General features: G+C 45.4%; 1 protein-coding gene across 6 annotated transcripts in view; it reads left to right on the forward strand.

The window, feature by feature from the left end:
* Ptk2 (protein tyrosine kinase 2) overlaps positions 1 to 5594 on the forward strand; it is a 228658-nt gene extending 223064 nt beyond the window's left edge. For all 6 annotated transcript variants that reach the window (XM_071602094.1, XM_071602095.1, XM_071602090.1 and 3 more), the window contains 2 exons: positions 1398 to 1478; positions 4229 to 5594. In XM_071602094.1, coding sequence (XP_071458195.1) covers positions 1398 to 1478; positions 4229 to 4441 — 294 coding nt within the window. In that variant the 3' untranslated portion in view covers positions 4442 to 5594. The remainder of the gene's footprint in view (positions 1 to 1397; positions 1479 to 4228) is intronic.
* The last annotated feature ends 12367 nt before the right edge of the window (positions 5595 to 17961 follow it).

The following is a 17961-nucleotide window of genomic DNA, read 5'->3' on the forward strand; positions in this document are numbered from 1 at the left end:
TTCTGGTTCGTGTTTTAAACTGTGCTCCTGTGACTATCATACCCAAAGTTCTTCTGGGAGAACATGATGAACCCATAGCCAAGTTTGGAAAAACAACTCAGCAGTAAACAAAAGCACTCAGGATTTCAGACATGTCAAGATTGTGCATGTTGATTTAATAGCAACTTCTGCTTTAACTATCAGTCATGTAGTCTGTGGGATGCTCCATTCATCACCTGGCCACTTAGAGTGGTGGTCCTGTAGGACTATATGCTCAAGTGGTACTGCAGCCATCCTAGTTGTGCAGGCAGACGCCTTGGTGTTCGCATGATGACAGTTGCCCACCAATGCCCGCCCAGAGCATCTCCCTTTTAGGTAAAGCCTGACTGCTTTGGTCAGATGATTCCACTCCTTTTGCATGCTGACCCAAGTATTTTCATACTGATTTTATTCATATTATATATTGACATACTGGTCATACATCTTGGATCCTCATAAGAACAACAATACCAATAATTCGAAATTTAGCCTGGCACTGGCACAAAAACCTGTGATCCCAGTGACTCGTGTGGCTGAGGCAGGAGGATCGCAAGTTCAAGGCCAGCCTAGGCAACTTAGAGAGACCCTGTCTCAGTAGAGGACTAGGAAGTGGGAGCAGTGGCACACGCCTATAATCCCAGCAGCTCGGGAGGCTGAAATAGGATCACGAGTTCAAAGCCAGCCCCAGTAAAAGCGAGATGCTAAGCAACTCAGTGAGACCCTGTCTCTAAATAAAATACAAAATAAGGCTGAGGATGTGGCTCAGTGGTTGAGTGCCCCTGAGTTCAATCCTTGGTATTCCCTCCCCCAATAAAAAAAAGACTAGGGATATAGCTCAGTGGTAGAGTGTCCCTGGGTTCAATACTAGAAAAAAAAATGAAATTTAAAATGATGATGTTCTAAGAAGTTAGCCCTTGTCTTAACAACTCACATGGATTATAAGAATGGATGGAGTGTGGAGTGGAAGATTCAAAATGGCCTCTAGATTCCATGCGCACACATGAGAAAGGTGGCATCTGCCTCACCTGTGTGGGCACCATCGTCTTCCTGGGTCAGGTGGGAACAGGGCATGCCTGTTTCTTAGCGTCTATGTGACGCTTCTTACCTGAGCAACTGCTCTGGTACATTATGGTGAAGGACAGACAGAGATCTGCATCTTTACAGAGGGAAGGAGCCTTGTAATGTACTAGATGGGGTCAGTACTAAGAGAAAGAAGTGCAGAATTTTTTCTTAAAACTGTTAGAAACTGTGTGTGTGTGCGTGTGTGCGCGTGTGCGCGCGCGCGCAGGTTCGTGCACACTTCACTTGCAAGGTGAAATGGTCAGTGCCACCATGAAATTCCTATGTGCTCTAACCCTGGCTGTGGTTTTGTCTGTTAGGAAGTTGGCTTGGCCCTGCGGACACTATTGGCTACCGTGGATGAGACCATTCCTGTCCTCCCAGCCAGCACACACCGAGAGGTAGGCACAGCACTGGAAGGGTCATGTGCGGGGCCACACACAGGAACAGCTGTGGTGCTGAAGGTCCCACATCAGGACCAGCAGAGGCTGGCTCTAGGTGCTCCACAGGTGATAGCCCTTCTGTTCACTCTGTCCCCTGCCAAGGTCAGCACCTGCTCAGGCTCAGAGCCATTGTGTGAGGCCTTCCACTGAGGAACAGGGTGGCCGTGAGCACTCAGGGAAACTGCTGTCGGTGCTGAGCTCCTCCAAAGTGGGAGACGCATTGCCACTTCCTTTGAATGCTCCTTCCCAAACCTTGGTATTTGCAAGTGATACTGGCTTTCCCTTTAAAATATTCTCTTAAATTAATAAATTTTACTAAAAGTTTTTAAGGGACCAAAGTTCACCCCAAATATTGTCTCCTAGCAACGATCATCGCTTCCACCACCTTTCAGTAATTTTGCCTCATTCTGACTTACAGATGAAGGGCAGTGTACTTGTCAGAGTGCTCTCAACATGGTGACACTCTTCACATAACTGAGCCTGTACTTGGTCATTAAAGTCAGTGTTGGGCTGGGGTTGTGGCTCAGCGGTAGAGCAATCGCCTAGCATGTGCAAGGCATTGGGTTTGATCCTCAGCACCACATAAAAATAAATCAATAAAATAAAAGTATTGTGTCCAACTACAACTAAAAAATAAATATTTTTAAAAAAACGTCAGTATCACCAGGCATGGTGATGCATGCCTGTTGTCTCAGGCTGGAGGGTTAGGGGAGGCAGGAGGATGGCATATCAGTGTCACATCTTAAGCAGGCAGGACTCCTGAAGTGGAGTCCTTCTCAGGATGTCACATCTGAGGTACACATTGTCTGGGGGATGTCAATCTGGGGAGCTGTATCTTGCCTCCTAAGGGACAGCGGGACACAGCAACCATTGATGGTTCCTCTATCAATCAGTGACAGAACCACGTAGTTCCTCTGAGTGTCTCCACAGTGTAGCTTTTTCATAGCAAGCAGGTCCTCACTAGTTTACCTGCTTCTCTGGGGCTCTGAGCAGTTTTCCATGATCAGCAACAAGTTTGCCAGAAAGCAGAGGAGTTCATGACCATAGGCAGGAAAGGGGTCTGTCTAACAAGGGTTTTTCTGCAGGACCATCATCAGCACTTACTGCAGCCAGTAGCTGAAGTCACTACTCGCACTCCTGATTCTCAGGCATACAGATCCCTCTCCCTTATTCCTTGTTGTTGAATCATTGTTTAAGAGGAGCCTTCCTGTGGGCCTGCTTCCCCGCCCACTGCCCCTCCCTGCTGCCCACCATGCTTCCTAAGGAGCAGCCCGTCCTGCTCAGCTCCCCTCCTGCTGCTACACTGAGTGTGGTTGTCCCCAAGGTGCCACCCATTTGTATTAAAGAAAACCCCTCATCTTGGCAACCCACCCCACTTCCATAGATCCAAATACTTGTTGCTTCCCAAGCCCGTGCATGGTAGCGCCGTACCGAGCTCAGTCTCCAGCCATCTGTCAGCTGCTGGCAGGAGCCGTCTGCTTTTCCCTGCTTGCTTCCCCAGCTAGGGCCTACCACACACTGGCCACTTGCCCCTTCAGTCCCCTCTACACGGGACACAGTCTCGAGTGGGCCTCATCCTCACCGACCACTGTCACCTCCTCAGACTGCCATAAGACTTGCCTTCCTTCCCTGCCCCCAGAGCTTTCTTTCTGAAAGAAAGAGGTAGATCTCTAGGTTACATTGTTCCTTCCTAAAAATCTGATCTGCCTACCCACCACCAAGTTCAGCAGGAGAGGGCCAGCTGGGCATGGCCTGCGAGGTCCTGCAGTGGAAGCCAGCACACTCACAGTGCAGGCCAAGTCCAGGCTCTCCTGGGAAGCCTCTGAGGCAGGGTGAGTTGCCCCTTCTCACTGTGCATTTCTGTTGTGCTACTGTCTCTGGGGGTCCCAGGCAGTCCTGTGCCTGGCCTGTGTGTGCAGACATGTCTGACTGCTTCTCATGTCACAGCACAAGGTACCTTGTGCATGTTAAGTGCTCAGGAAGGGCCACAAGAGTAGATGGCTGTCACCCCTGGCTGAATGAACAGGCAGGCTCATGAGACTCCACACACAAGCCTTTGCCCCCATGGGGGCAGTAGGCGAGTCCCGTGCCTGCTCATGCTAAGGCAGGGCCAGGGCCTTCTGACTCCGAGAATCGTCCCATGCAGCTCCGGGAGGTCCAGAGAGGTATCAGGAGTCCAGACCCAGGCTTTTGTCCTGTCTTGGCCTTCAGCAGGTCACTTTGTACCTCAGCTGCCCGTGCTGATATGGGAGAATCTGGACCAGGTAATCTCTGAGATTCTGTCAGGTTCTATGATTTACTTTAAAACAAAGGAAAGCCCTGCCAGACAGTGAGGTGGAAGTCCAGACAGCAAATACAGAATGGAGAGGGCGTCCTGGTGACAGCAGGGCTGTGGGTGGAAGCAGGACTGCTGGGCAAGTACACGTGCACAGGCACACGACACTGGCCAGAGTTCCCAGGGAGAGAAAGGTTTTCCACCCTGTTGCTTCTAAGGAGGATTTATTTGAGGGAAAGATTTTTTTTTTTTCTCATGGTGGCACCAAAAGAAAGGCTTGTGAAATTGCGTAGAGAAGGGGCAGAGGTGGGGTCCAGTGGGAGAGTGCGTGCCCAGCACTGGATTTTATCCCCAGCCCTGCAATAAAAGACAAGAAAGTTCCCTGAAAGGTTCTTTAGAAGCCATCCTCCTGACCTGCCTCTTGTCCTTCCAGATCGAGATGGCACAGAAGCTGCTCAACTCTGACCTGGGAGAGCTCATCAGCAAGATGCGGCTGGCCCAGCAGTGCGCCATGACCAGCCTGCAGCAGGAGTACAAGAAGCAGATGCTGACTGCCGCCCACGCCCTCGCAGTGGATGCCAAGAACCTGCTGGATGCCATTGACCAGGCGAGACTGAAGATGCTTGGGCAGGCAAGGCCACATTGAGCCCGCCCAGGGGCTGTACTTCTTCCCTGGGAAGGTGTTCACCGGCCTTCCACCAGCAGCCAGAGCCAGCGTGTCCTCAGGCGCCAGCACCACATCTCCAGCTGAGCAACAGCTGGCTGAAAACCTCTCACATAAGTTTAACCACATCTTGGGTTCATTTTTGTTATTCTTTTTAAATCATGGGGTTCAGAAAAGTCTGGGGTCCATAATGTGGCATTTTTCAAGAATGAAAATTATACATTAAGAAGCTTTTTTAAGAACATGAAGGCCAGATGCAATGGTGCATGCCTGTAATCCCAACAACTGGGGACACTGAGGCAGGAAGTTTGCCAGTTCAAGGCCAGCTTCAGCAACTTAGCAAGACCCTGTGTCAAAATGAAATTAAAGCAGAAATGTGAAGAGCAGTTGGTATTCCTGTTAGTGGGAATGGCCTGGGGGCTGTGTTCATTCCTGACCTGCCTTCACTGAATATAGGAAGAAGAGAATGTGGTGAAGAATCCCAGGAGACCCAGGAGGCTGAGGATTCCTTTCTTGCCATAGCATTATTATCCAGACTGGGGTTTGGCTAGAACACCCTTCTGTTGCAATATGCTAATCCCATTTACAAAGAAAGAATATAAAAGCTATATTTTGAAGACTCAAATCATTTCAGAAAAAAAAACTAGCACCCTTCTGTCTCCCGCCTTTCACTTTACGTGGACATGGAAGCGCTGGGCTGGAGCCAGCTGCAGAGCCCAGCCAAGACTCAAAACTCGTGTCTTCTCACCAGGATAATGTGCCCGTTGTTTGTAGCAGTGTAATTTCTCTTGGAAGCAGAAACACTTTGTACCAGAGCACCTCCAAACTGCAGCGAGGAGTCCAGAACCACCGTTTTCCATTTTTATATGATTTATAAGGAAAGATTAAAGCCATGTTGACCCCTCACAGCCACGGGCGCTGGCTGACCCTCATCGTGTCTGTCTTCCCCACAGAGAACTAAGCGGGACGCAGGGGTTTGGTTCTCGATAGATGTCCAGCTATTGCACCATCGTCCTCTTAGATCATTCTGAAGAACACACCCTCCCTTTAGTTTGTCGGGGGATATGAATTATTCTCAGGAAGAATATAATGAACTGTACAGTTACTTTGACCTATTAAAAAGGTGTTGCCGTAAGGCTCTTGTTCCAGTGTGCTTTCTTTTGATTCTCTTTCTTCAGATGACCTAGAGTTTTTCAGAGAGGTTGCTAGATACAGTAGCAAGCTCTCACTGATGCTGTTTTCCTTGTTCCTGTGTCTCTGAGCATCTGGAGGCTATCCCGAGGCTGGCTGCCCACATCAGAATGCTGGCTCAAGTGCTCCTGCAGGGAAGGCTCCCTCTGCAGGCCTGGCATTGGAATCACCCGTCCAGACTCAGGAAGCCATTTGGGCACAGGGCCCTTTTTAAGGGAGTTGCTGGCTTTGGTCGCCCAGGCCCTCCCTGATCTTGCTGCAGTCTCTGAACCACAGAGCAAATCGAACTGAGTCCCCCAGCTCCAGGACTATGGGAAGGAGAAGGCTTAGGAACAGGGATCCGAGGGGAGGAATCTGGGGGAGTGTTCTCAGATAAACACATCTGTGTAGCTGCACGGTCGGCTCCATCTTGTGCTGTGTGGCATTTTCTTCATCCGAAGGAAGCATCAGGGTTGTTGTGTTCTGAGACAGTCTTTATTCTCTAGCATTCTTGGATCTCTTGAGTCAGTTTCCTCCGTTTTAAGATGGTGACGTGGGCTGGAGTGTGGCTCAGTGGTAGAGGACTTGCTCAGTGATACACACCGTCCCAGGTTAAAGCTCCAACACCACAAAAAAAAAAAAAGTGGTGATGAGGACAGTGATTATGAAATAAGAAAAGCCCAATGTAGGGTCAGGGGCTGCAGGGCTATCTTATGCTTGTGGGTGTGCAGCAGCATCCCAGCTCCCGCAGCGATGACTGCCAGAGCTTTGCAGACCTGGCACATGACCCCAGGGAGGAGGCCAGAACTGCCCCATTCTCCCTCCAGAGGCTTCAGGGCAAGACTTGCCCACAGTCAAGACACCCCTTTGCTCTGTGGGCCACTATTTGGGAAATCCTGCTTTTCCTGTGGGGCAAAAGATGGCAGGTGAGTCTCACACCTTCCTGAACTCCAGAGAAAGACATTGGGTTTGAGAACAGGTGGAGAGGCAGGCTGCCTCAGGGCCAGGGCTGGAGGACAAAGGTGGAGTGTGGCCCCTATAGGCCAGCACAGGCTGGCAGCACCAGGCAGGGGCCCAGGAGGGAGGCCTCAGTGGCCTGGAGACGTGTTGGGCATGAGGTGACTTCCACTGTAAAGCAGAACGAAGAGTTCAAGATGGAGATCCAGAGAAAAGTGCATGTGAGCCTTGCCGCAGTCTGGCTGGGCACAATTCAGGAGCCACTTGTCCAAAGAAACGAACTTTATTTTTAGAACCACACACGCCAAACAAAACCGCTCCTCAGGAAAAACCCTCAGAGCCCAACTGCCACCAACGGCTTCCCACAAGCCTCTCCACCTCCCACAATCCTCCTGCTCTTGAGGCCGATTGACTGGGTCGCGTGGGCGGAGCCAAAAAAGTCCCCCAATGAGCAGCTCCGTGGTCTGAAAGGGCAGGGAAACAGCCCAATGAGCATCACCACAGAGGAGCCAATCAGCTAGATGTTGCTGGGGCCTCTGTGAGCCAATCATCAGCTGGCAGTCTGAAAGTTTGCTGGGGCCCCTTCGGCTGTGGCTCTCAACATCTCCCCCTCTCTGTTTAAACAACAAGCATGTGGCTTAGGGACCGTGCCTGCCTTAGGTTGTCCAATAGTACATATGGTCCTTACCCATCATCGGATGAGCTGACCTCAAGTGACCTCAAGGAGTCAGCCTCCTGTCTTAGGTTGGTACCATTGTAATTGGATCTTACCCATCACTGACTACCGGTCCAGTATACAGCCACACCTGTGGAGAGGTCTTTGTACCAGCGGGGGGGGGGGGGGGGGGGGAGGTTCTTTGCCTCACCTCTGTTGGCCCCCAAATTTTAGCTGAACGATCATGACAAGCAGAAGGGAGGAAGATACACCAAGTCAATTGACGGCTCCTTTTGGAAAAATTGTACCACTGATGACATCATCAGCAAAAATACCCCAACACTACCACAAGTCGCTGCACCAACAGATAGTTCACAATGCATACAGGTGAGTTCACAATGCATACAAGTGATACATAGTCCAGGCAAGTTCTGCAAGCAGTTCAGTGATGGCTATTGCAGAAGCTGTAGATTGGTTTTATCTTTGTCTTCACCGGCACTGGGATGAAGATAGGAATTCTGGCAATAATGGCTAAAGAAAAAATTATGTAACATTCCAGAAGGCACTAAAAGAAAACAATTTTCTTAACAATTTACATTATCTTGAAGAGAATTATTAAATATAATGAAAAGAAAGGTGAAAGTAAACAAACAGATCTGTTAACCTCCTTCTTTGTTCACATATTAAAACAATCCTCAACAGTTGTTTACCCAATTTAAATTAAACCATTTAAATCACGTGAATAAAAAAAAAATATTTAGATCCATTTTTTCATGAGCACTCATCATATATGATATATGGACATATGTACATTCAAACATATAACACAAAACACAAGTGTGCACACATAATATAATACATACAACACATAACATAATAGTAAAGGCCTTATAACTTTTTACAGGTGAAATCTCCATTGCAATGTTTAAAAACTCTATAGTCAAAAAATAGAACTGATCAGCAAAACATTAACCTAGGTCTGTATGAGCTCAAAAAATAAAATAGAACTTCATGATGTGGGAAAGGGCAATAATAAAATAGATATTGAAAAAAGCATCCTGGTTCTGTCGCAGATGTAAGGATAGCCAAACTGGAGTTTTGGATATCAGCTGTTATGGATTTGAGCCAAATCATCTTCTTTTTGGTCTGTAGAAATCGCTTTAGTTAATCTCTCTGGAATCCAAATCGGCTGCTGTTCTCCCTGTGGAAACACACAAACAGACCCCCAACTCCAGACAATGACTGGGTCAGGACCTTTCCATTGTCCTGTTAGAATATCCTTCCAAAGTACCTTGGGCTTATGCACATTTTTTGGACACACATGCCTTTTCGCAGCACTAAGTCCTGATGAATCCAAATTTAAAAAGTTTAGAGTAAAAAGGGTTATTTTAAGTTTATCTTTGGGGAATATATACCCCTTCCCAATTCCTTCTTTTTGCTTTAATAAGTACATTTTAATAGTTTGATGAGCTCTTTCAACTATGCCTTGTCCCTGTGGATTGTATGGGATTCCTGTTATATGAGTAATGCCAAATGATGAGCAAAATTGTTTAAAAGAGGTAGAAGTATAACCAGGGGCATTATCTGTTTTTAACTGTTTTGGAACGCCCACAGTGGCAAAATTTTGTAAGCAATGAGCTATAACATCTTTAGTTTTTTCTCCGGCATGAAGGGAGCCCATCAAAAATCCAGAAGAAGTATCAACTGTAACATGCAAATATTTTAATTTTCCAAATTCTGGCAAGTGTGTGACGTCCATCTGCCAAATATGGTTAGGTATCAATCCTCTAGGATTGACTCCAAGATTAACTTGTGGTAAAAAGGTCACACAATTTTGACATTGTTTTATTATTTGTCTAGCTTGTTCCTTAGTTATTTTAAAACGCTTTTGTAAAGTATTAGCATTGACATGGAACCTTTTATGAAAATTTATAGCTTCTTCTAGTGTAGAGAAAATATGTATGTCATGTGTAGTTTTATCTGCTAAATCATTGCCCAAACTAAGGGCTCCAGGCAATCCTGTATGTGCCCTGATATGTCCTATAAAGAATGGATCTTTTCTGTCCCAGATTAGACTTTGTATAGTGGAAAGCAAAGAGAAAACAGTAGAGGAAGGGGAAATCCTATCAGCATCTTCAAGGGATACTATAGCATTAACTATATACTGACTATCGGAAAATAAATTAAACACAGAATCTTTAAACATCACAAAAGCTTGTAATACTGCATTAAACTCTACCTTTTGAGCTGATTGTTTGGGTACTAAAAATGTAAAAGTTTGATCAGGTGTAACTATTGCTGCTGTACCATTATTTGATCCGTCAGTGAATATATTTGGAGCATTCATGATAGGTGTTTTTCTTGTCATTTTTGGAAAAATTACAGGATGCGATGACCAAAAAGACAATAAAGGATTAGATGGTAAGTGGTTATCAAATGAAACATTAGATTTGCACATGATTATTGCCCAAGTATTTAACTCATTAGCTAACTCATCAATTTGATTCATAGTATATGGAGTAATAATTTTATTGGGAGAAATTCCTAACACTCCCTTTGCTGCTTTTATTCCTTTGAGTATTAATTGTCCTACAGCCTCAGGATACCTAGTAAGAATAGTGTTAGGAGAATAAGATAAATGTATCCATAATAATGGACCTTCTTGCCAAAATACTCCTGTAGGAATATTTTTTGTTGGTAGTACAATAAATAATAAAGGCAAACTTATATCAATTCTATCCAAATGCATATTTTCCATATATGTTTCAATGATTTTTAATGCCTTTCTTGCTTCAGGCGTTAATATTCGGGGTGAATTTGGATCTGATAGACCTTTTAGGATATCACATAAAGGTCCCAACTCTCCTGTTGGTATACCTAGATAAGGCCTTATCCAATTTATGTCTCCTAATAACTTTTGAAAGTCGTTAAGTGATTTGAGTTGATCTACTCGTATTTGAATTTTTAGTGGACGGACCATGGTTGAGGATAATAGAACTCCTAAATAATTAATTGGAAAATTTAATTGTACTTTATCTATTGCTATCTCTAGATTATAATTTTTTAATAAGTTTGTAAGTGTGGCATAACATTCTAGCAATGTGTTTTTAGCTTTATGTGCTAATAATACATCATCCATATAGTGAAATATTTGTCGTTCAGGATTTTGATTTCTAAGTGGCTGGATTACTTTGTTAACATAAATTTGACACATAGTTGGGCTGTTAGCCATCCCTTGAGGGAGTACTTTCCATTCATATCTCTGATCAGGACCTTCATGATTCAGTGCAGGGATAGTAAATGCAAAACGTGGACTATCCTCAGGATGAATTGGAATTGAAAAAAAAACAATCTTTAATATCTATAACTAAAACATACCAAGTTTTTGGCAAAGCAGACAATTGAGGAATCCCCGATTGAGCAGGTCCCATAATAACCATCTCATTATTAATGGCTCTTAAATCTTGCAATAATCTCCATTTACCAGATTTCTTTTTGATGACAAAAATGGGAGTATTATGGGGAGATACAGAAGGTTGTATATGTCCTTCCGCTAATTGTTGTTTGACCAGGTCATGGGCTGCTTGTGTCTTTTCTTTAGTCAGGGGCCACTGAGGAACTCATACTGGTCTTTCTGATTTCCAAGTAATTTTTATTGTCTCAGTGGCCCTTTCTGAAAATCCAACCCATGTCTGTCTGTTCCTTGATCTATTGTATTGGTGCTGCTATACCTTGTTCTTGTTTTTCTAAACTTTTTCCTTTCCTAAAACCTTGTCTAGTCATAATAGTGGGTGCATTTTGGTTGATGTTATTTGTTAATGTCAAACCTAATTGATCTAGGACATCTCGTCCCCATAAATTTACGGGAAGATGATCCAATACATATGGCTGTATAGTTCCTTCACATCCTTCAGGATCCTTCCAATCTAATACCATTGCACTTCTATGGGGATTAGTCGCCACTCCTAGGCCTCGAAGCGTTTGAGTGGCTTGTTGTAATGGCCAATGTTTTGGCCATTCTTGACGAGAGATGATGCTAAGGTCTGCACCTGTATCCAGTAGCCCATTAAATTCATGTCCTTAAATATTTAGTTTTAGCATGGGGCGAGAATCTAAATTTAAAGAAAGCATAGCCCAATCTACACCTGTGGAGCCTAATCCCTTGGAACCTCTTTCTACAGCACGACTGGAAAATTTATCATGTAGGCTTGGTATTATTAGTAACTGTGCTATTCTATCTCCTGGTGAAATTACTGATATACCCTTTGGAGAACTGGCTATAATTTTTATTTCACCTTCATAATCAGGATCAATTACCCCAGGACTTATCATAAGTCCTTTTAGAGTAGAAGAGCTGCGTCCCAATAATAAGCCTACTGTTCCTTTGGGAAGAGGTCCTTTTACCCCTGTGGGAATGATTTGAACTCCCATCTCTGGAGTTAGTACTGATCTGGTGGAGGCGCAGATGTCCAACCCTGCGCGCCCTCTGGTTTGTCTGATGAGGGATCTGATGAACAATGTGTCCTGGGCGCTACCCTGATGGGGTTGCTGGGTTCCTCCACTGCCCCGTAGATTTGTGGTTGTGGGCCCCAGAGCATTGGGCCCCCCTGTCCATTTTTTGGCAATGGAGCCCGATGCCTTTCTCCACGATATCGTGGATAAACACCTGGTCCTTGTTCATTTTTTTGATAATGGAGTACCCTCTATGGTGGTTTGAGAACAGCAATCATTAGCCCAATGTCTCCCTCTGCGGCATCGTGGGCAAATACCCGGTATTCTACTCCTTTGATACCTAGTTTTGTTAAACCCTCCTCCTATGGGGCAATTCCTTTTAAAATGTCCTGTTTGTTCACAATTGTAGCATGTTCTTGGCCTGGCATCTAAAGCCTGTTTTACTGCAGCTGCCACAATTTGCCCTTGTTCATTAATGTCTCTGGCATCTAAAGCCTGTTTTACTGCAGCTGCCATGACTTGCTCTTATTCATTAATGTCTCTACATAATTTAATATATGTATTTAAATCTTCATGTTTCCATGGTCTAATGATATCTCTGCACCAACGATTCCCTTGGTCATAAGCCAGTTGTTTTATTAATGGCATTGCTTGTTCTGTATTCCCAAAAACTCTGGTAGCTGTTTGAATAAGCCTATCTACAAATTCAGTGTAAGATTCATTAGCTCCTTGTATTACCTTAGATAATTGACCTTGTAAACCTCCATGTCCTTGTAAAGTCTTCCATGCCCCAACCACCTCTACAGCAATTTGTGCATATACGCCAGGATCATATGCAATTTGTTGCTGCTTATCCTCATAAGGTCCCTTTCCTAACAACATATCTAGATTTCTCTGAGGATAACCAGCTGCTGCATTTCTCCTGGCCGTCTCCTTGCAAAATTCCTCATTGGCAACCTTCCATAACAGGTATTGACCTCCATTTAGCACAGCTTTACACATATTAGTCCAATCTGCTGGCGTCATGTTCAAGTTGTTAATGGATTCGACCAAGCTTACAGTGAAGGGTGCTTGAGGACCATAGGTTGTTACAGCCTCTTTTAGCTGCTTCACTATTTTGAAATTTAAAGCATGGTGAATTCGCTGCCCTCCTACCTCAAATACAGGGCATGTTTTTTTTTTTTTTTTAAAGCAGGGGCGGGACGAGATGGAGCTTCCATATCTTTTTTTTTTTTAATATTTATTTTTTAGTTTTCGGCGGACACAACATCTTTGTTTGTATGTGGTGCTGAGGATCGAACCCAGGCCACTCTCATGCCAGGCGAGCGTGCTACCGCTTGAGCCACATCCCCAGCCCTACAGGGCATGTTAATACTTGAGATCCTGTCTCAGGATCCGAACTATCAACTGCGGGGGTTGGGGGTCTCCCAGCATATGGAGGTGGCCTTGTTAGTTGGACATTTACGTCTTCTGGTGATAGAAAGGTGTTAGTAGCATTCTCCTGTAGAGGTGGCGCTGTTGGTTGGACACTTACGCCCTCTGGTGATAGAAAGTTTAGTAGCAGTCTCCTTTTGTAACTTTCCCCCTGATGGCTTTTTCTGCTCTAAGCTTTCTTCCTCTATCATTGTGTGAACTGAAGGCTTTGGACTAAGCAAACCAGATACGAACGTCCACAGTGGCAATGTGCCAACTGGCAGAGTCCCTGGGCTGTTCTTTTCTATTCTTTTTAAATCTTCACCATGATGGTTCCATTGTGATATATTTAACAACTCCTCCTTAAAAAGCCATGGGCTACATTTTTGTATTGTATCAACGTATGCCCTGACTGTTCTTGATTTTACTGAGATGCCTCCTTCCTCTAACAATTCACTTAACACTCTTTCAGTTTGTTTTTTACTAATTTCTGATCCCGTATTTCTACTATAATACAACCCAACAAGATGACGCCAAACAAAAACTGAGACAGAATGAAATAAAAAGGGAACAACAAAAAGTCATTGTAGCCTTTCTATCCTCCTGACATGTGCATCCGTCCTTTCTCCCTATCTGTTCCTCAGACGCAAATAGTTTTTCCTCAGACGTGAGCGGTTTTTCTTCCATCTTACCCATCTCCAGGGACAGGCAACTTAAAACAAAAGTGAAGCAAAACAAAAGAGGAATCTTAAAATGGCTACCCATCCTCTCGCCCTGCTCTCAGGGGCGAGCAGTTTACCTTATCACTTACCCTCAGTCGCTCCCAGTGCGAGCCACCAAATGCCACAGTCTGGCTGGGCACAATTCAGGAGCCACTTGTCAAAAGAAACTAACTTTATTTTTAGAACCACACACGCCAAACAAAACAGCCTCTCAGGAAAAACCCTCAGAGCCCAACTGCCACCACCGGCTTCCCACAAGCCTCTCCACCTCCCCCACTCCTACTGCTCTTGAGGCCGATTGGCTGGGTCGCATGGGCAGAGCCAAAAAAGTCCCCCAATGAGCAGCTCCGTGGTCTGAAAGGGCAGGGAAACAGCCCAATGAGCATCACCGCAGAGGAGCCAATCAGCTAGATGTTGCTGGGGCCTCTGTGAGCCAATCATCAGCTGGCAGCTGGAAGTTTGCTGGGGCCCCTTCAGCTGTGGCTCTCAACATCCAGCAACATCCAGCTCGCCTATTAAGGAATGGGACATTGGGGTGGTTTTCCTCTTGCCAATAAAGCTGCCATAGATATGTGTACAGCTGGCTGTGATGGCTCACGCCTGTCTGTAATCCCAGCAGCTCAGGAAGCTGAGGCAGGAGATTGCCAGTTCAAGGCCAGCCTGGGCAACTTAGCAAGACCCTAATCAATTTAGCAAGACCCCGTCTCAAAAAAAAAAACAAAAAACAAGGATTTGGGTGGTAAAATGACCCTGGGTTCAATACCCAGTACTTGAGGGGAAAAAGACATATGTACAATTACCATGTTCATTTCTCATGGACGAATAAACAGTGAAACTTCTGGAACACACAGTACGTACAAGCCTAACTCACTGAACACTGCCAGACTGCCTGCCACTGTGGGAGTGCTCCGGTTGTTCTGCATTCGCACAGCATCAGGTTTCCTGAGTCTGATCACTAGACTTTCTGCGGGTGTGTGCACCAAATTCCAATTTGATGTCAGCGTCCAGTGGTGCTGGGCATCTCTTCCTAGCCACTTGCCTATTGTGAAAGATTGACTCAAATATGTTGCCTTTTTAAAAGTTGGGTCGGGGTCGGGCACAGTGGCTCCCACCTGTAATCCCAAGTGGCTGGGGAAGCTGAGGCAGGAGGATTGGCGCTAAGCAACTCAGTGAGACCCTGTCTCTAAATAAAATACAAAATAGAGCTGGGGATGTGGCTCAGTGGCCGAGTGCCCCTGAGATCAATCCCTGATACCCCTCCCTCAAAACAGGTTGCAATGGTGCATACCTGTAACCCCAGCTACTAAGCAGGCTGACAGAGAAAGAGTGCAAGTTCAAGGCTAGCCTGGGTGACTCAGGGAGATCCTGTCTCAAAATAAAAGGGGCTAGGGTATAGTTCAGCGACAGAGCCCTCCTTAGCATCCTAGGTTGATCTTCAGCACTGGAAAAGGAGGGAGGGAAAAGGAATGAACAGGAAAGGGGGAAGAGACCCTGCATACCCTCTGCCTAGTTTCCCCTAGATGTTTTGCTATTTTTCTAAGAGTTTTTATCATGAATTGGTATTAAATTTTGTCAGACACATTTTCTGCATCTATTCACATGATGATTTTTCTTTATACCATTACTATGGCAGATTACATTGATGGAGTTTCACACACTGCATCCCTGGGATAAGCCCCACTTGGTAGTGGTGGTGTATGTACATTTTTTTTAATTCTGGGGATTGAACACAGGGGCACATACCACTGAGCCGTAATCCTTTCTATTTTTGAGAGACCCTGTTTTTAGTTGGTTGGTTGGTTTTGTTGTTTTTCGGTTTTGGTGGTGCTAGGGACTGAACCCACATTACCTTCAAGCATGCAAGGGAAGCGTTATACCACTGAGCCACATCCCCAATCCCTTTTGTTTTATTTTGAAACAGGGTCTCATGAAGTTGCTTAGGGCCTTGATAAATTGCTGAGGCTGGCCTGGAACTTGTGATCCTTCTGCCTCAGCCTCCAAAGTCACTGGGATGACAGGCTGCACCACCATACCCAGATAACCCTGTGTTCTTAAGAAAGAAACTTGGATAATTGGAGACTCTCCTTCTTTTCTAATGTATGTATGTAGTGCTACAAATTCCCTTCTCAGCATTGATTTAGCCACATCTAGAATTTCACTTTGTTACCTTGTATTTTTTTTAATATTCTTTGGTTGTAGATAGACACAATATCTTTGTTTATTTATTTTTATGTGGTGCTGAGGATGGACCCAATACCTCACACATGCAAGGCAAGTGCTCCACCACTGAGCTACAGCCCCAGCCCTGTTACCCTGTATTTTAATTCTGTTCAATGTTTTGTTTTCCTTGAGACTTCCTTTTCTAGCTATGGATTATTTGGAAACATATTTGTCACTTAATTTCCAAGCACTTGGAGACTTTCCTGTTACTGATTTCTGACTTGATTCCCCCAGGGTTTGAAGACATTGCCACATCAGGTGCTTTTACCTCTGTACTGGGTGGCACAGGGAACCCCAAACCTCACTTGCACTCTGAACCTGTAGACATGCCCTTCTTGGAAACAGGGTCTCTGTGGATGTCATCATTAAGATAAGGCCATGCTGGACAACGCTGGGCCCCAATCCAGTGAGAGTATCCTTGTAGGGAAAGGAGAACGCCACAGGATGGCACTGCACACACCTGCCATCCCAGGGGCTCTAGAGGCTGAGCAGGAGGGTCGTGACACTGGCTCCGTGAAAATTTCTCTCGGCATTCCTGTGCCTCGGTGCTGACTGCCCATCTCCCCTTGGGTGTCCATTTCCATGGCAGCCTGGTGACACCTTGACTTGTGTGGGATGGGGTGGATAGCAGGGCCAGGTACACCCTGCCTGCCGTGTCCATGCAGCATGGAAGCAGGTGCTGCCTTTGTTCCTGGAGAATGGCACATGGAGGAGACTCTATAGCAGCCCAGAGCAGTCAGGTGCCTGGAGGGAAGACAGGGCCCTGCCTGGGCCTCATCCACCTGAAGGCACACCGGTCATGCAGGTGCGGGCTTCCCTGAGGAGGTCCAGAGAGCAGGGCTCCTCCGAAGCCCCAGGGCTTGGGTCCCCACAAGACCTGGCACAAATGACCGCAAGGGAGATTTGCATGAAATGTAACTGGGCGGAGAATGGGGAGCACACATCACTCTGATGAGAGGAAATCCCGACTTCTGGACATAAATATGGAGCACAAGGGGCCTTGCACTCCCTGGCAGGGCGGCCCTCGCTGCAGCCTTCTCCATGACACGCACAGTCTTCCTGTGTATAATTACAGAAGCACACATGTACTCACCCCAGTAGGGCCTATTCGGCAGTGTGGTCTAAGCTGCAGTGTTTAAAATGCAGTCAGGCTGGGCAAGGTAGCGTACACCTGTAGTTCCTGTGGCTCGGGAGGCTGAGACAGGAGGATTGTGAGTTCAAAGCCAGCCTCAGCAACTTAGTGAGACCCTGTCTCTAAGTAAAATAAAAATAGGGCTAGGGATGTGGCTCAGTGGTAAAGCACCTCTCAGTTCAATCCCTGGTACCAAAAAAAGAAAAAAAGTCAGCTTTACAAGGAATAACACTTTTTACAGTTCATTCATTTTACTAAACTGATTTCAGTGTCTTGAGTGTTTGTGGAGAAAATATAGAAAGAAACATACTTAGGATTATGTGGTGATCAAACACTTTCTCTGTCATTGAATTTTTAAAAAATTTTTCAGAGTTCTCAGTAAATACCTCAATTTAGTATTCGCTTGAGAGACTCATGTTTATAAAGAAGTTTAGAGATATTTTAAAATGAGAAGAAAAAAACAATGCAAACAATATTGGCATTAAAACATATACGACTTTCAGTTATTCTGGAGACTTTCCAGCTTTGAATTTGGAGGCAAATTTTTCTTAATGAAATATCAAGTACCAGTATCTTTGAATACTGTTGTGATTTAGGTTCCACTAATTCAAAACTTGGTCACACACACAACATGCTCAAATTTTCCATCTTTCATAGCACATTAAAAATATTAGGGGCTGGGGATGTAGCTCAAGCGGCAGCGCGCTTGCCTGGCATGCGTGCGGCCCGGGTTCGATCCTCAGCACCACATACAAACAAAGATGTTGTGTCTACCAATAAC

The sequence above is a fragment of the Marmota flaviventris genome, chromosome 15 (genome assembly GCF_047511675.1).
Source record: "Marmota flaviventris isolate mMarFla1 chromosome 15, mMarFla1.hap1, whole genome shotgun sequence".
Taxonomy (NCBI): Eukaryota; Metazoa; Chordata; class Mammalia; order Rodentia; family Sciuridae; genus Marmota; species Marmota flaviventris.